The sequence below is a fragment of the Brassica oleracea genome, chromosome C5 (genome assembly GCF_000695525.1).
Source record: "Brassica oleracea var. oleracea cultivar TO1000 chromosome C5, BOL, whole genome shotgun sequence".
NCBI lineage: Eukaryota > Viridiplantae > Streptophyta > Magnoliopsida > Brassicales > Brassicaceae > Brassica > Brassica oleracea.
Genome location: NC_027752.1, coordinates 1,237,258 through 1,259,934, shown reverse-complemented (window position 1 = coordinate 1,259,934; position 22,677 = coordinate 1,237,258). Strand labels below are relative to the sequence as shown.

The 22,677-nt window shown below is 36.2% G+C and overlaps 5 protein-coding genes and 1 non-coding gene across 8 annotated transcripts; 5 read left to right on the top strand and 1 right to left on the bottom strand.

Moving 5' to 3' along the window:
* Positions 1-1,913: 1,913 nt before the first annotated feature.
* Positions 1,914-2,445, top strand: LOC106293958 (uncharacterized protein At4g14450, chloroplastic). The gene has a single exon (XM_013729592.1). The coding sequence runs from the start codon at positions 1,929-1,931 to the stop codon at positions 2,229-2,231; it is 303 nt and encodes a 100-aa protein (XP_013585046.1). The 5' UTR covers positions 1,914-1,928; the 3' UTR covers positions 2,232-2,445.
* Positions 2,446-3,849: 1,404 nt separating this feature from the next.
* On the bottom strand, positions 3,850-3,920 carry TRNAG-GCC. The gene has a single exon. It is a non-coding gene; the product is annotated as a tRNA-Gly (tRNA).
* A 957-nt stretch (positions 3,921-4,877) lies between these two features.
* Positions 4,878-7,491, top strand: LOC106343671 (ethylene response sensor 2-like). The gene is made up of 3 exons (XM_013782945.1): positions 4,878-5,080; positions 5,342-7,025; positions 7,113-7,491. The coding sequence occupies exons 2-3, from the start codon at positions 5,358-5,360 to the stop codon at positions 7,299-7,301; spliced, it is 1,857 nt and encodes a 618-aa protein (XP_013638399.1). The 5' UTR covers positions 4,878-5,080; positions 5,342-5,357; the 3' UTR covers positions 7,302-7,491.
* Positions 7,492-8,459: 968 nt separating this feature from the next.
* On the top strand, positions 8,460-14,052 carry LOC106294935 (MATH domain-containing protein At5g43560-like). 2 transcript variants are annotated; one of them, XM_013730647.1, is made up of 13 exons: positions 8,460-8,589; positions 8,985-9,209; positions 9,568-9,679; positions 9,789-9,877; positions 9,967-10,035; positions 10,104-10,236; positions 10,362-10,520; positions 10,983-11,331; positions 11,517-11,629; positions 11,716-11,863; positions 11,961-12,427; positions 12,504-12,687; positions 12,775-14,052. In XM_013730647.1, exons 2-13 carry the CDS (start codon positions 9,041-9,043, stop codon positions 13,984-13,986), a joined length of 3,204 nt encoding a protein of 1,067 aa, XP_013586101.1. In that variant the 5' UTR covers positions 8,460-8,589; positions 8,985-9,040; the 3' UTR covers positions 13,987-14,052. The 2 variants fall into 2 exon arrangements, with proteins under 2 accessions (XP_013586101.1, XP_013586099.1); XM_013730645.1 differs by having other exon boundaries at positions 8,461-8,589; positions 11,713-11,863.
* A 2,007-nt stretch (positions 14,053-16,059) lies between these two features.
* Positions 16,060-16,917, top strand: LOC106293024 (acyl-coenzyme A thioesterase 13-like). The gene is made up of 3 exons (XM_013728691.1): positions 16,060-16,300; positions 16,388-16,531; positions 16,613-16,917. The coding sequence occupies exons 1-3, from the start codon at positions 16,124-16,126 to the stop codon at positions 16,754-16,756; spliced, it is 465 nt and encodes a 154-aa protein (XP_013584145.1). The 5' UTR covers positions 16,060-16,123; the 3' UTR covers positions 16,757-16,917.
* Positions 16,918-18,222: 1,305 nt separating this feature from the next.
* On the top strand, positions 18,223-22,633 carry LOC106295740. Of its 2 annotated transcripts, none has more exons than XM_013731711.1 (9): positions 18,223-18,394; positions 18,521-18,760; positions 19,894-20,117; positions 20,397-20,461; positions 20,760-20,990; positions 21,072-21,201; positions 21,616-21,929; positions 22,024-22,168; positions 22,256-22,633. In XM_013731711.1, exons 1-9 carry the CDS (start codon positions 18,370-18,372, stop codon positions 22,499-22,501), a joined length of 1,620 nt encoding a protein of 539 aa, XP_013587165.1. In that variant the 5' UTR covers positions 18,223-18,369; the 3' UTR covers positions 22,502-22,633. The 2 variants fall into 2 exon arrangements, with proteins under 2 accessions (XP_013587165.1, XP_013587166.1); XM_013731712.1 differs by having other exon boundaries at positions 18,240-18,394; positions 18,524-18,760; positions 22,256-22,623.
* Positions 22,634-22,677: the final 44 nt, after the last annotated feature.

Below are 22,677 nucleotides of genomic sequence, written 5' to 3'. Positions count from 1 at the left end.
AAACTTATTTGATGATACGTATAAAATACAATTAATTATATGATAACGCATATTTTATAACCTATGATGACACATATAGGATATATAATAGTGATTAGGAGTGGGCGTTCGGGTTCGTTCTCGGGTTTTTTTGGGATTTAATATTCAGTTCAGATCTTTGAGGATTTGGTTCGGATTTGGATAACCAATTTAAATAAGTTTGGTTTAAATATTTGGATAGATAATTAATAATTATTTAAGTATTTTTTGAGTTTTTAGTATTTTTTAACTATTTAAGATATTTACATTTAACTATTTGTATATATTTTCAAGCATTTATGTGAACTTAAAAGTATCATATATATTCTGAATGTTTTTATATATATAAATCTAAAAATAATTAATATATATATAAGTATATAAATCTATTTTGGATACCCAAAATATTTCGGTTCGGATCGGATTAGGTTCTAGTTCTTCAAATACCAAAATTTTGAATAATTCGGATATTTAATCAATTCCGGTTCAGATTTAGTACTATTTATTCGGATTGTGATCGGTTTTATTCTTCGAATTCGAGTTTTTTGCCCAACTCTAAATAGTGACATAAAAAAAAATAGCATTATATTTTTTTAAAAAATACACCCGCACGAGCGTGCGGGTCAAAATCTAGTTTATCTTTAAGATCTAAGAATTTCTTTTGTTTTATTGTTCCGACAGTATTTTTTATCATAATTTTTTTTGTTCCGACAATTTTTGGCAGCATAAACCAATTTTTTGCTGCATTATTTTTTATCATTAAAACTAATCTGTTTACAATCTTTTATTTTATTTTTATTTATGTCACTGTGAAAATAAATGGAACAAAAATTATTAAATGTTGAACAAAAAAGTTTGTTTACGCAAAGCGAGTTATGTGATCCGTCCATTACAAACCGTTTAAACACTTACAAGTGGTATTTACGAGAGTTTTTAATTTTTGCACATCTATTTTATATTGGTTGTGATCCAATGGACAAGCTTAATATGCGAAAATACAATGTCACATCAAAATTTTGTCATATATGACTTGGGTTTTGCTAAAGGTTATTTCTGAAGAATATGAGCCGCTAATTTCAATGGTAATTATACTAAGAGAGTGATTAATTATTCAAAGATATATTACCTTTTGGTTAAAACTAGAATATGATTCTTTCCATTATATGTGGCATACAAAATCTCAGAAATTAAAATAGGTAATAAAGGGATTGGTTAGTCTAAAGTTGGTATAGGAAACAAAAGTTATATTATCTCCTTGGTCCTAAAGTTCATATGGTCTTTATCATTCTTTTGCTTTTAAAAAACATACAGAAATTTATTAGGTATTAACAAAAGTTATGAATAATGCCAAACCTAAAAACTGACTGGAAAAAGAGTTAGTAGTTTTTTCTTTTGATATTTCTTTTATAAGCTGAATGCAATTACCAGAGTTGGTTAACTGCTGAAAACAGTTGATTCACCCGACTGTATCAACCTAAACTATACTTTGAAACCCACGTATTGCCATAGATTTACAAGTTGTATTGTCAGAGGGAGACTAAAAAAATGGATCGAAGCCTACAAAATTTTGGTTAGCAAAACTATGAAAAAAACTAATTTATTTCTTAATATTTTCCAACAATACTAAAGAAAATATTTTTAGAAACCAAAAATGAAAAGGAGGGGAAAAGAGTTCCTATCATCCTCGCAAAAGAGAATATAGTCAAACTCATAAATTGATCAGTTTAGTCTAATAGTCAAAAGGAAAAATACTTTAAATACTTGAAAAGAAGAGGAAAACTAATCGTAAAAGATTCGACCGTTTTAACCAAAATCCAAGCCAAACACACTTGATCACACCCCACTATATATAGCACACATACTCCCCACTCATATACATTTAAAACAAAGGAGATCAAAAAACACCGGCGATGTCTTCCACGGCGAGAAATATATCTGGCGGTGGGAACCGGAAGTCGAGTAGGCTGCAGAGGCGGGCTCCACCACCTCTAAAGATAAACCCGTCCGAAGCGAATTGGAAAGTGCCCATTCCCCTTCTATCACCTACGGAGTCACCGCCACCGAAGCCACCAATGGTGACGAAGAGGGATGAGCAACGGTGGGGAAAAGAGGTGGAGAAGCCTCCAATTTTCAAGAAGTGGCAGCACCCGGCCGCTCCGTTTTACTACCAGCCAGCGCCGTCGTCGAATAAGCCGTTTGCATGGCCAAATTAACCGTCTCTTAATTAATACTAGGGCTACCACATACATGCATATCTATATATACTTTATATGTCGATCCTATGGGTTTTATAAACATATATATATTTTATACGTTATGTACGTAGCAATATATATTGAGTTTTATCTTTATGCAAGATGTATGTTGGGGTTGACGTTGTTTCTTCGTATATAGTATTGAACTCATGAAAATATCCAAGATGAAATTATGGGAAAAAACATAATATATAATACAAGATTTTGTGATGATCGTGTAAATTTTGTTAATCTACTTTATCACAAAAATGAATTCATAAAATAGTACAACGAAAGCCAGTTTTCTAAGTATGATATTGATATGCTTACATAAGAGAAGACACTATTGTTAGTAGGTGCGTTAATTTTCTTGCAAACAAATAGAGAAATGTTTTTTTTTTATCAAAAAAATATTAGAGACGTGTTATACTATAGAACAAATAGAGAAACGTTATACCTTTTTTTTATCAAAAAAAAAAGAGAAATGTTATACTATAGAACTGATGTAGCAATGTAACTAAAAAGTATTGTACTTTATTTGGTTATATATGCACTCTTAAAAAAAAAAATTAAAATGGTAAACCATTTTCCGGAAGAGAGCGTGAAAGCTCCGGTAGCCACGCGCTGTGGAAATCTGGTGTGGTGCGGATTCGAACTCGGGTCTTTTGGGATCCACAGAACGCCTTGACCATCCGACCACAGACGTGTGTGGTTCACTTTTTCAATTTCACTATAACTGTCTGTATATACGGGTTGAATTCAAGAATGAGTTGTAAGATTAACAGATTAGTAAAAAGATAATTTATGATCACTCTACTGCCAACTGATCAATTAGCAGTTAACTACTATTAATATACAGACTTTCTTTACCCCACCCCTCTATTGACTGACGTTGGCCTTATATACAAAGCTATATGTGGTCTACAGAATTTTGTTTTATTTTCGTAAAGAGGTTGTGGTCTCATGCAAAAAGTAAAAATGATTATGTAATTTACCTTTAATAGTCAAAGGTGCATGCATTCTTTCCCTTTTTAGTTAATGATGATGCATCCATTTTTTAAAAACAAGGACGTTTGTTTTGCCTGAACGAGGAGGTAATGGACAGAGAAGGGAGAGAAAGCACGTTACCTTGGAACAAATAAGGAAAAAAATAATTAAAACTGCACCAGCCCCGTTACCTCCTTGTTTTGCCTGAACGAGGAGGTAATGGACAGAGAAGGGAGAGAAAGCACGTTACCTTGGAACAAATAAGGAAAAAAATAATTAAAACTGCACCAGCCCCGTTACCTCCTTGTTTTGCCTGAACGAGGAGGTAATGGACAGAGAAGGGAGAGAAAGCACGTTACCTTGGAACAAATAAGGAAAAAAATAATTAAAACTGCACCAGCCCCGTTACCTCCTTGTTTTGCCTGAACGAGGAGGTAATGGACAGAGAAGGGAGAGAAAGCACGTTACCTTGGAACAAATAAGGAAAAAAATAATTAAAACTGCACCAGCCCCGTTACCTCCTTGTTTTGCCTGAACGAGGAGGTAATGGACAGAGAAGGGAGAGAAAGCACGTTACCTTGGAACAAATAAGGAAAAAAATAATTAAAACTGCACCAGCCGGGAATCGAACCCGGGTCTGTACCGTGGCAGGGTACTATTCTACCACTAGACCACTGGTGCTTTTGTTATGAAATCTCATCCTAAAATATTACTACTGAGTTCAGATGATGATGATAAAATTACATTCAAACACTTGCAGTTAACAGTAAGCAGTCTCATTATGTGATATTTTTAGTGATTTTGGATCCAGTTAGATGCTCTTGCACCTTCAACGATAAGATTTAAGTTAGGCCCACACAAAATAAATGATTCGGTATGTTATGAATAGAAAAGCATAGATGGAGTGTTTAACTGAATCATGTCTAGTAAAAGGAACAAAAGAAACAAACTCATGTTTATGAAGCTAGTAGGTCAAGCTATCGGGCAACCATAACGTGTTAGAAACGAATTTCTTAAAACGAGCAAGTGGGTTTTAATTATCTGCTAAGCATCTTAATCAAATCAGTAGAACAATATAACTAATATACTCATGTCAGCCACAAGTCTTTGCCATTTAGTTAAAATAATGCGTAGTAGAAGACTAGAAGTTGTGCCATGTAGTTATTCTTTGACTACTATATATACTTCACAGTCTAGGAGTTATCATTGTTAAATGCATTTTCGTTTCAAAGTTTAAACTGTTATTTAGTGATCATGTAAAATCACTAGCAATGCAAGGCCATCATATAAAATATTATGACAAATATAAACAGAAAAAGCTATAAAACTCAAAATAAAATAATTAAATAAAAAAATGAACTCCACAATTAATTATTAAATAAAACCATAATTGTAATTGTAATTTGTTTCCGATATGTTTACAGTCAGTTTTCTTTATTTTACAGTCATTAACTCCCTATTAAGAATATAAAAAAATAAGAATCTGATAATAGATTTAGGTAAGAGTCCACGTAGGTGAAGATGTCGTGCTCGTGTTGTGTTCCAAACGAAAAGCGTCCATGTTCTCTTCATGTTCCGTTTATAGGCCCCACCAGTTCTTCTTTCGTCAGTCTCTCCCCCAATTCCTCCTCTCTCTCTCTCTCTCTCACCAGAACACAATTTACTCTCAGAGTCCTCCTCCTCTCTCACTATTTACTCACACACATCTCTCTCTGTCTCTCTACATTCTTATGAGTTTCGCTAGATAGAGGGAGCGATAATAGTTTTTTTTTCTGGCAAATAGATAAACAGGTGGAGACGTTGGCTGATCGTTTGTATAATCAAACTACTCGCATTTGCAGGTAACTGTTTCTGAAATGCAAGTTAATATATTCTTAATTGTCGTCGCTGTTACACATTTTTTTGGCTTTTTACGGATTTTGATTTTTTTTTTTTTTGTGTGGGGTCTGTGTGATGAGAAAGATCATAGATTATAGTATAATGTTTCAATTAACTTTGCTCTCCTCCAAGAAATTTAATCTGATTTTGATACTCACCATGTTCATAGGTAATGTCATATCTGAATTTGATATTCACCTTTTTATTTTATATATTTATTTCAGGAAGAAAGACTAATCGATGTTGAAGAAATTGTTAGTTCACGTGCTTTTATTCTTCTTCTTAACCGCCTCCGTCGCCGGCAGCTTGTCGATATGCAACTGCGACGACGAAGACAGTTTCTTCACCTTCGAGTCAATCCTCCAATCCCAAAAAGCCGGCGACTTCCTAATCGCAGTCGCGTACTTCTCCATCCCAATCGAGCTCCTCTACTTCGTCAGCCGCACCAACGTGCCTTCCCCTTACAACTGGGTCGTCTGCGAGTTCATTGCCTTCATCGTCCTCTGCGGCATGACCCATCTCCTCGCGGGCTTCACATACGGGCCTCACTGGGCCTGGGTCACGACAGCTGTCACCGTCTTCAAAATGCTGACTGGGATCGTCTCATTCCTCACGGCCATCTCGCTCGTCACTCTCTTGCCTTTGCTTTTAAAAGCAAAGGTTCGAGAGTTTATGCTTAGTAAGAAGACGAGAGAGCTTGGCCGCGAGGTTGGGATTATAATGAAGCAGACGGAGACAAGTTTGCATGTACGTATGCTCACCAGCAAGATAAGGACGTCGTTGGATAGGCACACGATACTGTACACCACGCTTGTGGAGTTGTCGAAGACTTTGGGGTTAAAGAACTGCGCGGTTTGGATACCTAATGAGATTAAAACGGAGATGAATCTTACTCACGAGTTGAGACCGGGGCACCACGATGACAATGCCGGTGGCGGCGGTGGTGGTTATGGTGGGGGGTTTTCGATACCGATCACTGAGTCTGATGTTGTGAGGATTAAGAGAAGTGAAGAGGTGAATATGTTAAATCCTGGCTCTGCGCTTGCCTCGGTCACTAGCCGAGGCAAGCCAGGCAGCCAGACGGTTGGGATCAGAGTCCCCATGCTTCGTGTTTGTAACTTTAAAGGCGGGACGCCCGAGGCGATCCACATGTGTTACGCCATCTTGGTTTGTGTGCTTCCGTCGCGGAGCTGGACTTACCAAGAGCTGGAGATCGTTAAGGTCGTGGCTGATCAAGTCGCGGTAGCCATCTCTCACGCTGTGATTCTAGAAGAATCACAGCTAATGAGAGAGAAGCTCGCGGAACAGAACCGTGCGCTTCAGGTGGCGAGGGAGAACGCGCTGAGAGCTAACCAGGCCAAAGCTGCGTTCGAGGAGATGATGGGGGATGCGATGAGGCGTCCTGTACGGTCCATCCTCGGCTTGTTGCCTATGATAACTCGAGACGGGGGATTACAAGAGAACCAAAAGGTTATCGTCGACGCGATGGGTAGAACCAGCGAGCTATTGCTGCACCTCGTGAGCAATGCTGGGGATATAACACGTCCTGGTGAGACGCATTGTTTCAGTTTGCGTTCTGTTGCGAAGGAAACGGCTTGCTTGGCGAGGTGTTTATGCGTGGGGAACGGGTTTGGTTTCTCGACGGAAGTTGATAGAGCATTGCCTGATTACGTCGTGGGCGATGCTAGAAAGGTGTTTCAAGTGGTCTTGCATATGCTAGGAGGTTTAGTGAACCGGAAGATCAGAGGTAATGTGACTTTCTTGGTTTCACCGGAAAGCTCAAAAGTAGATAGCCAAGAAGCGGTGTGGCGACAATGCTATTCGAAAGAATACATCAAAGTTAAATTCGGATTCGAGGTAGAGACTAGTAGCGTCCCGAGCTTCAACAGCAGTGAAGATATTGTAAAGGTTTAGACATGTTTGTTTGTTTTGTTGTTGTCTGCTATAGTATGTAAAAATATGTTAATGGGATCTTTCTTGGTGTGTGTGACACAGTTAATGCAAGGAAACATTAGGGTGGTGGAGGATGGTTCAGGTTTGGTGAAAAGCCTCTCTGTTGTTTTCCGGTTCCAGCTCCGGGGATCTATGCTGTCACAAGGCGGTGGATATTCTGGAGAAACTTTTAAAACAGCAACTCCTCTATCTACTAGTAACGATCATTGGCGTCAGGAAGAGATCAGATAAGGGCTTGAATCTGAAAATTTGTATTTTTAAAAAATGGTAGGGGTTTAAGTAAAGACGGTTGTATAAACCTGAAAATGAACTAGGTTTATGAACCTATCATGTAGACGTGTTACATCTTACTGTTAGATAACAGAATGATGTAAACAGAAAAAAGATAACAGAATCTAAAAAGTTATGTCGGAGGATGTTTCTTATTTTTACCTGCAATTTTTTTTTCCTTATTTTTTCTGTATAAATTTTCATTTTAAGGATTTTAAATTCGGATATGATGTAGAACTTTTAAATCAAATCACTTGATTAAAATAGTTTCGACAATTAAATTTATGTTTCTTGCACTCAAATATTAAAGTTTCATACGGTAAATCTTTCTTCTGACAATTAAAATAGGGGTGATTGGTTGAGGTTTATCTCTCTACTTTAGCTTTATTTATTTTTAAATTACTAAATTTTATCAATCATGTTGTAGCTTTACTTTTAAAAATTAAAGTTTACATCAAGTTTTAATTTAGTTTTACCAATCATGCTTTAACTTTATTTTTAAAGGTACAACAAAAAAATAAATCAAAACTTTTTCTTATGTATTTTAGGCATAAATCCTACATCTTCTTTTTATAGGCTGTAGAATCTGTAAATGAAAAAAAAAATATCTATAATATCAAACAAATTATATAATCATAATAAAAATCTTTTATAAATATTTTAATTTTGACTTTGAGTGTTTTTAAATTATTAAGATATTTAAATAATATAAATATTATTTACATATCACATTTTAAATTACAATAAATTTTGATAATTTATTAAAAAATATTAATATAAATTATTTTAATTGATATAAAATAATAATTTTATATATACAACACATATTTCATATATTTTATTTTAAAATATCTACAGCCTAAAAAATCTACAATAACAACTTTACATCTACCATCGATTTATCTATAGCTAATCAACTGCAACTAAATTTTTAAAGCTGCATACGAACCAATCATCACCGATGTAATAAAATTACATAACGTTAATTTAGTGATGAATCCACGTGAGATAATTTAAAAAAAAAAGTAGTTTTAAAACAAAGATCAAATTAGAAACATTTTGTAATAAGCTCCAAAAACATTACTAAAATTTGAGCTGTTTCGTGCGACCTCTCTCTCTCTCTCTCTCTCTCTCTCCCCTATTTATCTTCTCTTTTCTTTTCTTTCTATCTTTCTTCCGTAGAATCTCTTGGAGCTGCCAAAATACAATCGAATAACCTCTCGCTTTGCTCTTTCTTCCACCATCTCAGGTTCGAATCGATCTACACGATCACCTCCCCTCCCCCCCCTTCAATATCGTGTTTATGATTTTGCGCTGCCTTAGGTTCCGATAACAACAACAGTCCATGTTTTCGTAGAGAGAGCGAGTTTCTGATTCCCCTCCGATCGTTGATTTCACCTTGGGTTTTTATTAGGTTTCCGATATTGGAGATTGTAGTAGTTGATAGAAATTAAGTTTTCGGATTCTAATTTAGGGTTTATTGCCAATCGATGATCTGATTTGGGGTTTTAAGGGCTTTGATTCAAACCATGGATTCGTTGTGGCTCACGGAGAAACGAATTGCTCGGAAAATGATCCAAATCAATTGTCTTATTGTTTTTTCGAATTAGTTTTGATTAATTTATTTGCTTCCAATCGTTATAGTTGACGGAGAGAGAGAGAGAGAGCTTTGAGGGAAAATAAAATCATAGTGGGGGGGAATGGCAGAGACTGTTCCTGAAGTTTCTGGAGTGAGCTCAAATGGACATCACAGTGTATCAGGAGGAGAAGCACTCTCTGTGTGGAGGTCTTCTGGTCAAGTGGAGAACGGGACGCCATCAACATCTCCCTCTTACTGGGACACCGATGATGATGATGATGAAGATTACGGTAGTCGCCTTTTTCTTTCCTACAATGATTGTCTTCATTTCTAAATTGTTTATTTGAAAAAAGTTTTGCATCATATCCGAAGACCCGCTATGGACGCAGTGCAGTTCTTCTTCTGTGTATTATGTGTCTGTAATTCAGATTTCATCTTTGGTTTAGCAAATGCATCTGTTTGGTTGGAAACGAGCGTGCTAGATGCTTTTATCTGTTTTTTCTTGAAGAGTTTAGTTTCTGTATTGAGTTCTATCATGTAATTATAGAAACTAGGGACATTCATAGTATTTTCCTTCTTTGTTTTGTTTTCCACCTTATTATACTTTTAATCTGTTTTCAGCTGTTTAATGTTTATTACTTTTCCTAGGCCTTAAACCCTCTCAATTATTTGGGAAACATACTTGGAAGATAGCTAAATTCTCAGAAATCAACAAAAGGGAGCTCCGTAGCAGTGTTTTTGATGCTGGCGGCTACAAATGGTACATTAGCATATTTTAATCTTTCTTATTCTTAATCTTTGTTTCACTATATAAACTTGAGATCGGGTTTTGAGGCTCTGTTTTGTTACCTTCTTCTTCTTCGTGACAGGTATATTTTAATTTATCCACAAGGATGTGATGTTTGCAATCATCTTTCCTTGTTCCTCTGTGTTGCAAACCATGAGAAACTTCTTCCAGGTTAGTAGTTCTGTCCACTGGTCAGCGTGGGCCCCGTTTCTCTCTTTGGATACCTGGTCATGTATGTTCTTTTGTTGTTTTTGAAACAGGCTGGAGTCATTTCGCTCAGTTCACTATAGCTGTGGTGAATAAAGATTCAAAGAAATCCAAGTTTTCAGGTGACTTTTCCGAGTCTTAACTAGCTTGCCCCTTTAAATATGCAGACAACTGAACTCACCTTGTGCAGATACGCTGCACCGGTTTTGGAAGAAAGAGCATGATTGGGGATGGAAAAAGTTTATGGAGTTACCTAAGTTACATGAAGGGTTCATAGATGATTCTGACTCTCTTACGATTGAGGCTCAAGTTCAGGTGATCAGGTAATGCAAAGACTCTATGTGGAGCGCGAGATAATCTTACCATTAAAAACACATGTGATATTCTTTATTTTTGGTGTCACTTATTAATGAATTGTGGATACTTCCCCTATAACTGCTCCTTGCAGGGAGAGGGTGGACCGACCTTTTCGCTGCCTTCATTGCGGTTATAGGAGAGAGCTGGTTAGGGTGTACTTTAATAATGTAGAGCAACATTGCCGACGTTTTGTGGAAGAGAAAAGAAGCAAGCTTGGGAGGTTGATAGAGGACAAGGCGAGATGGACGAGGTATTTCATAATGCAACTTATACCCTTAACTCTCTAGATTCCGGAAATGTAATCATAGTTAATTGCCATTTGTGAAGACAAGTGGGCAGGAAGTAGCTGTGGTTTCCTTTTCTTCAGAGGAAACCTTGCTATGTTTAGAATCATCTTGTTTTCCACTTATGCGTTTGGAGTCCTATATAAATTTGCTTTAGTTTCAAATTTAAACTTTTATTTGGTTGCTGTGTCTCTCCACTATCTTTGATGTAAAAGTCTTGGTAGCCAAGGAACTTGAGATGCTGAGGCGGATAATCCCTTAAAGAGGATGTGGTCTTTTTTCTTAGTTCACACACTTGTTGAAGGCCAGAATTTACACCAATCTAGTATAGTACAGTTGCCTTACTTTTATATTTATGGTGATATCTTTCTCTCTAAATTTTTGAGCAATTTTGCCTAAAATGAAATGGATATCGTTCTTTGTTGCAGCTTCGGTGTTTTCTGGTTAGGGATGGACCAGAACTGTAGGCGTCGGATGTCTAGAGAGAAAATGGACGTTATACTAAAAGGAGTTGTAAAACACTTTTTCATAGAGAAGGAAGTTACATCCACTTTGGTGATGGATTCCTTGTATAGTGGGTTGAAGGCTCTTCAAGGTCAAGCTAAGAACAAGAAAGCTAGGCCAAGTTTGTTAGATGCCAAGGAATTACCAGCTCCCATTGTTAGTGTGGACAAAGATATGTTCGTATTAGTTGATGATGTGCTGTTGCTCCTAGAGAGAGCTGCTCTAGAACCATTGCCTACACATGAGGATAAAAGTCCTCAAAACCGTACAAAGGTCGGTTTCGTTGGTTGTATATATAGATTTTTGTTGCCTGAATTTCCATTATCTGTGATCGTATCTGCATTTGTTTTATTTGTAAATTTGTCGTTTGTATTATCCATTTCAGAGGACGTGTTGCATTGTCCACTAGAAAAGAAAATTACGTCTATTGATTTTTGTGTTCTTGGGTGCAAAACTAGGATGCCAATGATGGAGAAGAGGTCAACAATGAAGTCGTTGAGCGTGATGAGAGACGTTTAACTGAGTTGGGTAGACGAACCGTGGAGATATTTGTTCTTACCCATATCTTCAGGTAAAAATGCACGCTATGTTCCTATACGGTCTTGCATTTTGTTCTTCGTTGATGTGCTTATATATCATCTCTGAGAACTGCAGCAGCAAAATCGAGGTTGCATATCAAGAAGCTGTTGCGCTAAAAAGGCAGGAAGAACTGATTCGTGAGGAAGAGGAAGCGTGGTTGGCAGAAACCGAACAGAGGGCCAAAAGAGGAGCAGCAGAGAGAGAGAAGAAATCTAAAAAGAAGCAGGTGTGATACACTTTCTGTTGTTACAAAAAAATCTAATTTTCCTCCTGCTTGTTGGGATGTTGATGAGAGTTCCTTTGGTTGTTGAAAACATTCATAGGCGAAACAGAAACGGAACAAAAATAAAGGGAAGGACAAAAGGAAGGAAGAAAAGGTGACTGTTGTAACACATGAAAAGGATCTAAAAGAGAACCAACATGATGAGGAAGAGAAGGATTCTGTCACAGAGAAAGCACAATCCTCAGCTGAAAAGACTGATATTCTAGGAGATGTGTCAGACGACGTATCTGATTCTGTGGATGGTTCGGTCGACATTCTTCACCCTGATTTGGAAGATGGGGACAGTAGCTCGGTCCATTGGGAAACCGACACCTTGGAAACTTATCCTCCTCCATCAGGAGGGAGCGACATTTCCATATCCACACCCAATGGAATTGGAGAAAGAAAGAATCAGTCCACAGTGGATGATAGTTCCTCAACTTGTTCTAATGATTCTATCCGGTCGGGGGTTAACAGTGGGTCATACAAAGGGAATGCCTTGATCCGAAACCAGAAGTCACCAAACAAGTAAGTTTGTCTCCATCTCTCGTTGCTTCTTCTGTCTGTACTGATTCCTTATAATTAGACACCTTGTGATTTGCAGGGGAACGAACCACCAAGTAAAAATGATATCTGTTGCCCGGAGCTTAGCTAGTGAAACAGATAATCAACCTTCAACACTTGGAACAGAATCAAAGAGTCATAGTTCGCCGTCCGAATCCGATTGGGTTGTTGTCTCCCGCATCCAGGAGCCAGAGAGCTCTCGGAATCGTAGTCCCGTTCGGAAGGTTGGTCACTCACTCATGCTTTTAATGTTGGATAAGATCTCAGAAGTGCGATACTGATGGCAATTATTACAAATTTCCTTTTTGCAGGAACGCAACGTTGCTCAAATAATTGTGAACTCGGTTGACATGGATCGACTTAAAGTGAAAAGCGCTGCTGTACTTTCTTCTCCCAGAACTGCTGCCAAGAATCCTTCACCACCATTAACTCAGACAAAGCCGGAGAAAAAGAGCGTTTCTTCAAACGCAGACGCTGTTCCAAATAGGAAGGTAATCTCAGCTCCTGGACCGCCTTCATCAAGTCAAGTAGTGCGGCCTTCTTCAGATATTCAGTCGCAAACTGTTGGTCTAAGAGCTGATACGCAAAAGATCTCTTCTCCAAAACAATCTGCAACAACAACAACTATATCAAGGCCTTCTAGTGCTCCAGTTATCCCTGCGATGCAACCGCACCCTATCATCGCCTCCTCTTCGGTTCAATCAACATCATCATCCCTTCCTCGGTCTGTTAGCTCAGCTGGTCGTCTAGGTCCCGACACTTCAGTACACAACCAACAAAGTTTCATCCCTCAGTCATATAAACACGCCATAGTCGGTAACACTCCTGGCTCAACATCTAGTTTCATCCACCACCCAAGCGCTCATGGAGTTGTCCCAACCACATTGCCATCATCATCTTACTCGCAAACACCGACATTATCTCATCAGTCAAGCTTCCCTTTCAGTCAAGACGCGCTTATGTGGGCAGGAAGGAGTTCAAATTCTGTAAGCATGGGCATGAGCAACCCTTATACGCCAGCCGTGACTAGCAACAGATCTATAAGCCACATCGATGCTGAGATTGCGCGACAACAACAACCACAAAGCTTGATGACCGACGAGTTCCCTCACCTCGACATTATCAACGACCTGCTCGAAGACGAAAACTGCAGCAACATGGCGTTTAACGGAAACATATACAATTCACAACCGCAGCTTTTCAACAGCCAATACGCTTACCACGGTGGTGGTGGTGGTGCGGATTTAGGCATGTCAGGTGAGTTTATCTCTAGTGGCAGGTCCAGAAGTTTCGGAGAAGAAGGATTCCATTACATGCCGCGTGTGTCAGCATCCGTACCATACGGTGGGGATGGTTTGATGCCGACGCAGTGGCAAATGGGGAGCGTGGACTTGTCTTTACTAGCCATGAGGAACAGTAACTTGGAAGGTACAACACCAACATACCATCATCACACGTATTCGAGTTTTTCGCCTGGGATTAATGGATACACTGAGTACAGACCTTCGTCTAATGGCCACTGATCTTGTGAGGAAATGAAGCAAATGAATTTGGGATTTGTAATGTTTTTTATCTAAAAAAAAAAAAAATTACTATTACAGTTTGTTTTTGTTTTTTTTTTTTTTTTGATAACCCTGGTATCCGAAGACCTCGTAAGGTTCCGACTATCAACCAATGACCGTCCACCGGAGCTAAGCCGGGGAGCCCGCCGAGGTCTCCAGGAGGGCTGGTGATCACCCCATTTAAATCCCACCAGTGGCCAGCGTAGTTGGAAGTGTCCGTATTGGGCCCGAAGGCCCTCAAGAGCAACATCCGCCAGCGGGACTCGAACCCATGACTTCCCAGGTCGAGGATCGCCACTGGACCACTAACGCGTGGTTTACGATTACAGTTTGTGTAAAGAGAGTTTCTCTTTTATACGTTTCAAATGAATTTCCTTCTCTTTTATATATAAGATAGTTTCTTCTTGACAAACTTTTGCCCTGAGTGTTCCCTACAAATGTTATATAAATAAATAATAATATAATGAGTTCTCTTTGGGCAAATTTTTTTTAATTTTTGTAGCAAAAATAAACTTCAAAAAACAAAATAACCAAAATAATTTTTTTTATTTTGAAAATTTTAATAATTTTTTAATATTTAAAATTTGAAATCGTATTTCCAAAACTCCACCCTTTAACTCTAAACCCTAAATCATAAACCATAAACTCTAAATTTTAAATTCTAAATCATAAACCCAAAAACACATTTCTTAATAAAATATTTTTGTCATTTTAATTTTTAGAGGCTATATTTGTGACACAGACATTTTTAGGGGTATCCGGAGGAATTTCTCTTTCTTCTTTTTGTACTAATAATTAAAAAGAAAATAAAGTTAATTTCGAATTCATAGTTTTGTTGATTTTCATTTTTATTGTTAAAATAAAAAGAACGATAAACAATAATGCTGGTATTCAGTTGACAAAAAAAAAACAATAATGTTGGTAAGATATAAAAACAAAACAATAATATTGATGGTAAAATACAAAAAAAAAAACTTGCGCCTTTCAGAATAAAATTCCCAATAAAAAACTGCTGTTCAAAAAAAAAAAGTGGGGGAAGGGAAAGCATGAACCTCGAATTGGTGAAGCAGTATCTTGAAGGAGATAAGAAAGATGAAGACGAATCGATTTTTTTTTTGATAACCCTGGTATCCGAAGACCTCGTAAGGCTCCGACTATCAACCAAAGACCGTCCACCGGAGCTAAGCCGGGGAGCCCGCCGAGGTCTCCAGGAGGGCTGGTGATCACCCCATTTAAATCCCACCAGTGGCCAGCGTAGTTGGAAGTGTCCGTATTGGGCCTGAAGACCCTCAAGAGCAACATCCGCCAGCGGGACTCGAACCCATGACTTCCCAGGTCGAGGATCGCCACTGGACCACTAACGCGTGGTTTACGATTACAGTTTGTGTAAAGAGAGTTTCTCTTTTATACGTTTCAAATGAATTTCCTTCTCTTTTATATATAAGATAGTTTCTTCTTGACAAACTTTTGCCCTGAGTGTTCCCTACAAATGTTATATAAATAAATAATAATATAATGAGTTCTCTTTGGGCAAATTTTTTTTAATTTTTGTAGCAAAAATAAACTTCAAAAAACAAAATAACCAAAATAATTTTTTTTATTTTGAAAATTTTAATAATTTTTTAATATTTAAAATTTGAAATCGTATTTCCAAAACTCCACCCTTTAACTCTAAACCCTAAATCATAAACCATAAACTCTAAATTTTAAATTCTAAATCATAAACCCAAAAACACATTTCTTAATAAAATATTTTTGTCATTTTAATTTTTAGAGGCTATATTTGTGACACAGACATTTTTAGGGGTATCCGGAGGAATTTCTCTTTCTTCTTTTTGTACTAATAATTAAAAAGAAAATAAAGTTAATTTCGAATTCATAGTTTTGTTGATTTTCATTTTTATTGTTAAAATAAAAAGAACGATAAACAATAATGCTGGTATTCAGTTGACAAAAAAAAAACAATAATGTTGGTAAGATATAAAAACAAAACAATAATATTGATGGTAAAATACAAAAAAAAAAACTTGCGCCTTTCAGAATAAAATTCCCAATAAAAAACTGCTGTTCAAAAAAAAAAAGTGGGGGAAGGGAAAGCATGAACCTCGAATTGGTGAAGCAGTATCTTGAAGGAGATAAGAAAGATGAAGACGAATCGAAAGTAGCGAATCTACCACCGAGATTCATCGAGAGATTCGTGGCGAAAGGAATCAAAGTAGATCTCATCGAGCCTGGTCGAATCGTCTGCTCCATGAAAGTCCAACCTCATCTCCTGGTAACTAAACCCTAATTTCTTCAATTTCCCCCCCAAATTTCTCGAGAAATTGAAATTTTGGAAAATTTTGTGTTGAGAAAAAAAAAGAACGCAGGCAGTTTCTTACACGGCGGAGCAACGGCGACTCTGGTGGACTTGATAGGATCGGCTGCGATTTTCACAACCGGAGTTTCGAGCTCGGGTGTGTCAGTGGAGATCAATGTTTCTTACCTCGATTCTGCTTTCCTTGACGTAAGTTTTTTTTTTAGATTCCACTTGATAATTGAGGAAGAAACCAGATTGATAATTGGTGATCTTTTTTTTTTTCTACAGGAGGAGATAGAGATTGAGTCCAAGGCTCTGCGTGTGGGTAAAGCTGTAGCAGTTGTGAGTGTTGAGCTGAGGAAGAAGAAGGATGGTAAGCTTATAGCTCAAGGTCGCCATACTAAGTACCTTGCTCCCCGTTCCAAGCTTTGAACCCTTATTATACCTTAAACAAATATGAATCGGTTTGTCTTATCTCACATCACGATTAATAATGTATTAAAGTATGTTCTATTCTCCTTCTAATACTGAAAAAGCTATGTTGAAGAAGTTAAAAAAACGATTTAAGCATAAACGTTTGATATAATACTAAACTATTATCAGTTATCACCAGTTTTTTTTTTTTTGTTCCTCTACTTTGCTCCTACTATACTTTTCAGGATGATTACACAAATCTAATTGATCTTTTGTATTAACTAGTTTAATTTAGTAGTAACTGACCTTGCCAACACTCATGGTATGAATCTCGTAAGTTTTATTCGCTGCCTAGGTTACTTGTAAAGCTCCAAGTTTAATCCATCTTTCTAAACCGGTTTATTTTAGGTGAAAAAACTTAAATCGTTCTGGAATCTGTTTGCATAAAATGATGTGAATCACGTTTTGCTAGCGTTTTCGATTTTAAATTTTGACATGCACAAACTAGCATTCTTTTATCTTGACATACTTTAACTCTAGTTAGCATGGAAAACAGACTACGATTATCTTCTTTCTGTAGTTATATTTCTTGTCATTAATAGTCTAGCATTCTTTTGTTATTTTTTTTTTTATCATCAACGTATCCAAACCGGGTGATCTTTTCTTATAAACGTGTGCATTTGTATCTAACCACCATTATTTGTAGCTAATCACCTTTGCGATCGATTAACACAAGTTTTTTTTATTTGTGTGTGTTACACAAGTTTAGTAAAAGATTAGACTAAAGATGAAAAAAGTGAGAACATAATCATGATAAGGACAAAGATGTGGACGTGGTGGTGGATCAGTGCTGTCGTTAAGAACATAGGTTGAGATATATTGGTTGAGATTTTTATTCTTCTTCTTTTGTTTGTTTGTTTGTGTTTACTATCTAATAGCTATCGCGGTAGAACATGGTGCAATTAATTACATGATGCATAGAAACTGTTAAAACATTTATAAACCCGTTATATAATATGCCGTAATCGAAAGCCAATTAAAACTGTTGAATGATGTCTCATAAAGCTTCAACAATATTAGCATATATATAAAATACTGAATTGAATTCGATTATTTATCATAAAATTTAAATATGTAGCTATTAGTTTAGAACTGACTAAGTAGTTGTACCTTTATGCAACTTATATGAAAGATTGCATCTTGCATGATGATTTATTATGGAGTAAAAATAGAATTCTAGTTTCTTTATTTTATCCCTAATTCAAAGTTACTGTAAGTGAAATGTTACAACACGTTTTCGATGTGAGATACCATCCTAACAAAACCGGTGTTAACATTTAATTTTTTATTGATATTATCAGAAAAATGCGCTCTATCACGCATGATATAGATTTCAAATAATAATAATATAGTATTATTTACTACGTACTGTTAAATAATAAACATTGAAAACCCAAAATCTACATTATAAAAGGAAATCCACCAAGAAAAAGTCAAGATACATAGATGATAGATGAGAAGACAAAAAAACAAAAGTATAAATCAGTGGTAATGGTGTATTGAGTTAGTGCGTCCCCTCACAGTCTCAATCTTCATCCCAAACACGCATTTTTAGACTTTTCAATTCCAATATGGCAAGAATGATTAAACCTTCAGGTAATGCTTGTCCTGTCTCTGCCTTCGTTTACCACTAGACAAATACAAACACTTGAATAATAAAAAATATTATATTCTTATTTAAGTTTCTCTCTCTTGTTCGTTTGTTCAATTTGTTTGCTATAGAAGGAACGCGAGATGTCTCTAGTGGTGGATGTAATTCACTTAATCTCAACCATCTCCTTCTTGCTTCTCTTGGTGGTCTTGCCGCCGGTGCTGCTGCTTTTGCCGGAGAATCGTTCCTTCGCCGCAGGAGAACTCATCAAGGTGCTTGTATGGGGAATAAAGACCAGAAAATAGCCCCTTTGATCGGGAGGAAAGATTCAAGTCGACGATCAAACCTCGAGAGATTCTCTTACTATGTTGGTACGTATTCATGCATCTCTGCTACATTTTCAAGAAGGAATTTTGTTAATCTTTAACCCAAAACAAAATTTGCTAATAGTTTCAAGTAAGAAGAAGAAAATAGAATTGATATTGACCAAGAGATTATAATAATAGGAAAAGTATAGTATTTATTGGGAAGACGAAAAATAAATAATGATACTACTATTCGCTGCACATGGAAGGATGTATACAAATCCGAATTGATGAGGGCTCATTAAGGTTTTGAAACTACCGAAGCTTGTAACAGAACAATACTACTAGAGATTTTGGCGTGGTCTTTCAAATTTAAGATATTCTTTATTTTAGTATTATGTTTATACTTTGAAATATTAACTTGAATTCTTGAAAAATCTAATTCTTACGCAAGTCTATATAACTTATGGTGATGGGGCTTTAATAAATTACATACACGTACTACTTTCTCCATAAATGCTAGAGAGACGTTTCACAAAAAGGGGGACCTTCTGTAAAATTATATTTATCCTTTCTATAAGAAACGTTGCACATGTATTTTTTTTAGACTTTTTCTTGGGTTCACCCCCTAGGGTGAACCTAAAGGTTCACCAACCAATAGAAAGTTGTCATTTTAGATCTAGTATTTTTTAATTAAGGAAACAAAATAACTTGCCAAATTATATTATGCTTTTAAAATAAAAAATAAAAAATTAAGTAAATAAAAATAACAATAGTTCTAAAAAAATATTGTTTAAAAAAAATATTTATTTTTAAGATTTAGAGTTTAGTGTTTAAGATTTATAATTTAGAATTTATCCAAATGTTTAGTGTTTTTCCAAGGGTTTAGGGGTTTTACCCAAGGATTTAGGGTTTACTTAAGGATTTAGGGTTTAGGATTTGAGTTTAGGGTTTAGTATTAGAGCTTAGGGTTTAGTGTTTTGTTGACAACATTTTTTTTTTTTTGAATTCGTTTTTTATATATTATTTTTATTTATTTTTAAATTTTATTTTGAAAAAATAATATAATTTGCAAGTTATTTGGTTTCCTTAATTAAAAGATACTAGATTTAAAATGACAACTTTCTATTGGTTGGTGAACCTAAAGGTTCACCCAAGAATAAATAAATGTTAACATACATGCAAAATGCAAAATGCAGCAAGGCAGCTAGGATTTGAGGATCCAAATGAATGCCCACAACTATGCAAACTGGCAAATGCATATTTAATGAAAACAAAAGGATACAATGAGAATGTGTATGAGTATCTGGTCAATGAAGCTGAGGCTGATTCTCTATATATCCATCTCCTTGAAGAATTCGAAAGATGCATTCTCACGTATTTTGCTTTCAACTGGACTCAATCTTCCAACCTCATCTCTCAGGTACTTCTTTTCATTTCTTAAAAAAAATGATTATGTGTGTATACAATTGTATTAGCTAAATTACTTATATTATTAACATGATTTATAGGAATTTTTAGAAATCATAGAATCATTCAAAGTTGCACTTTATTTGTTTAATTGCTGGTAATATTCCAAATTTCGCTGAGTGGAGTAGGTTAGACCATTACCAGTCTCCAATAATGCGTATGAATAGTCAATATTATCCCAACATTTCTCGTCAGTCTTTGATCTAATTTTGTCCCTCCATAACAATGACAGATTTTAAGCGACGAGTCGGATCAGAAAGTACCAAAACTCAAGGATTTCGTGATGGCAGCAACAAGGTGATTAGATTGTGCCATATTCCATAACTCTAATTATATGGTCTCACAGCTAATTATATATACATTGATTGATTGACTAATGCATGGTATATATATATGAATTGCATAATCATCACGCGTTTCTAGTGTTTGCCTTTTAGGTGACAATTTCATTGATGTGATAATGATTCCAACTTATTTATTTTAAATGTATTATCATCATTAACAATTAAACAAATACTTTGTAGAACTTATTGACCATTTTTTAAAATCGTATATTCATTAGTTTTATAACTTTTGTTTAATGTAATTAATTCAGAAAACAGAGGTTCGAGAGAGTAACAAAAGACCTAAAGGTGAAAAGGGTATTTTCAACATTAGTAGAAGAGATGAAAGCTATCAACATCAGCAGTAGCGGTGGAAGCGGTGAGCCACACTGTACGGAAGTAATGTCTCCGGTGGCTCACAACAAACGTAGCCCCGTTCTACTCCTCATGGGTGGCGGAATGGGCGCCGGAAAGAGCACCGTCCTCAAAGATATCCTCCAAGAGTATAGTTTAATAAAAGAAAATTGCATGCTTGTATTTATCTATATGCATGTAGTTATACAAACTAAATTATCTTTTTGTAGGCCGTTTTGGTCGGAGGCAGGGGGCGACGCAGTGGTGATAGAAGCGGATGCGTTCAAGGAGACGGATGTTATTTATAGAGCTCTTAGCTCTAGAGGTCACCATGACGACATGCTTCAAACTGCTGAATTAGTATGTTCATTATTTAAAAATCTCATATAGTTCACTGACAAACGAGAGATTACGTGACTGGTAACCATCTTAGGAACAATAGGAACGGATATAAAAAGAATAAGTATAAATAAAATTTTAGGAATGATGAGGAATAATAGTTCCTTATCGAAATTAATAAAGAATAGATTTGTTATATAATTCTCTACGAACAAAAGAATGAAGAGGAATGAAAAGGAAAACTTATTCCTCTGTAAATTTTTGAAAGAATGCTAAGGAACATAGTGTTCTTCCTCGTTCCTTTGGTCACCGTTCAAACTCTTGGTCACCATTCAAAGTCTGTAACGTGGGAGATTAGAATGCATTATATATTTATATTATGTTCATTTTCTTTAACATGTTACATATTTTTGATTGCTCCTTATATATGTATAGGTTCACCAATCATCTACAGATGCTGCGTCGTCCTTACTAGTAACAGCATTAAACGAAGGACGTGATGTGATAATGGATGGAACCTTAGCATGGGTGCCATTCCTGGAACAAACGATCACAATGGCTAGGAACGTCCACAAACATAGATATCGAATGGGCGTAGGCTACAAGGTATCTGAAGACGGTACAACAACCGAAGAATATTGGAGACAAGAAACAGAACAAAATGGGAAACAACAAAACTTGAAACCTTATAGAATCGAGCTGGTCGGTGTGGTTTGTGATGCTTATCTCGCCGTAGTAAGAGGCATACGGTAAAAAAAAAAAAACCAATTTGATAAAATATATATAAACCATTTCTGAATATATTCGAATCATATTGGATTTATTGTGCTTGTACTTTGACAGGAGAGCTCTAATGGTGAAGAGAGCAGTGAGAGTGAGATCTCAGCTGCAATCACACAAGAGTTTTGCTAATGCATTTCCAAAGTATTGTAAGCTTGTTGATAACGCTAGGCTTTACTGCACAAATGCTGTTGCTGGTCCTCCACAGGTAAAAACGTCAAAGTGAATATATCAATATTAACGTTATCTTTTACCTTCACACATATTTTTTCTCAACTTGGATTTAATGGATCAGCTTATAGCATGGAAATCTGGAAATAGTAACCTTCTGGTGGATCCAGAGGAGATTGAATGTCTGAGACGGGTCAGCAATCTTAACCCGGATGCAGAGTCCATTAACGAGCTTTACACGGATCCGAACGTATTAAGCAAGCCCGGTTCAGTTTGGAATGATATCGTATTAGCCCCATCTAGGCCCAAGCTTCAGAAGCAACTTACCGATGCCATCAGGAAAATTGAAAAGGCCCAAGCGACTAAGTGATGATATTGTTAGCTAGCCTTAAAAATGGTGCTCTTGCTAATCTCGAGCTATTTTCGTTGGTACTTTTGTCTTATTTTGTTTTTCTAGTCCAAATACCAATAAAATTAATAAAAGGATTTTGCAAAATTTCTACTACTATAATATGCGTATTTGAATAAGATTTTACAAGTTAATTA

Coding starts and splice junctions, on each gene's coding strand:
- LOC106293958 (XM_013729592.1), top strand. CDS start 1,929: ATGTCTTCCACGGCGAGAAATATATCTGGCGGTGGGAACCGGAAGTCG.
- LOC106343671 (XM_013782945.1), top strand. CDS start 5,358: ATGTTGAAGAAATTGTTAGTTCACGTGCTTTTATTCTTCTTCTTAACC. Junction 7,026..7,112: donor GCAGTGAAGATATTGTAAAG/GTTTAGACATGT, acceptor TGTGTGACACAG/TTAATGCAAGGAAACATTAG.
- LOC106294935 (XM_013730645.1), top strand. CDS start 9,041: ATGGCAGAGACTGTTCCTGAAGTTTCTGGAGTGAGCTCAAATGGACAT. Junction 10,036..10,103: donor AAAGAAATCCAAGTTTTCAG/GTGACTTTTCCG, acceptor CACCTTGTGCAG/ATACGCTGCACCGGTTTTGG. Junction 10,521..10,982: donor GACAAGGCGAGATGGACGAG/GTATTTCATAAT, acceptor TCTTTGTTGCAG/CTTCGGTGTTTTCTGGTTAG.
- LOC106293024 (XM_013728691.1), top strand. CDS start 16,124: ATGAACCTCGAATTGGTGAAGCAGTATCTTGAAGGAGATAAGAAAGAT. Junction 16,301..16,387: donor AAGTCCAACCTCATCTCCTG/GTAACTAAACCC, acceptor AGAAAAAAAAAG/AACGCAGGCAGTTTCTTACA. Junction 16,532..16,612: donor TCGATTCTGCTTTCCTTGAC/GTAAGTTTTTTT, acceptor TTTTTTCTACAG/GAGGAGATAGAGATTGAGTC.
- LOC106295740 (XM_013731711.1), top strand. CDS start 18,370: ATGGCAAGAATGATTAAACCTTCAG. Junction 18,761..19,893: donor GAGATTCTCTTACTATGTTG/GTACGTATTCAT, acceptor TGCAAAATGCAG/CAAGGCAGCTAGGATTTGAG. Junction 21,202..21,615: donor TGCTTCAAACTGCTGAATTA/GTATGTTCATTA, acceptor ATATATGTATAG/GTTCACCAATCATCTACAGA.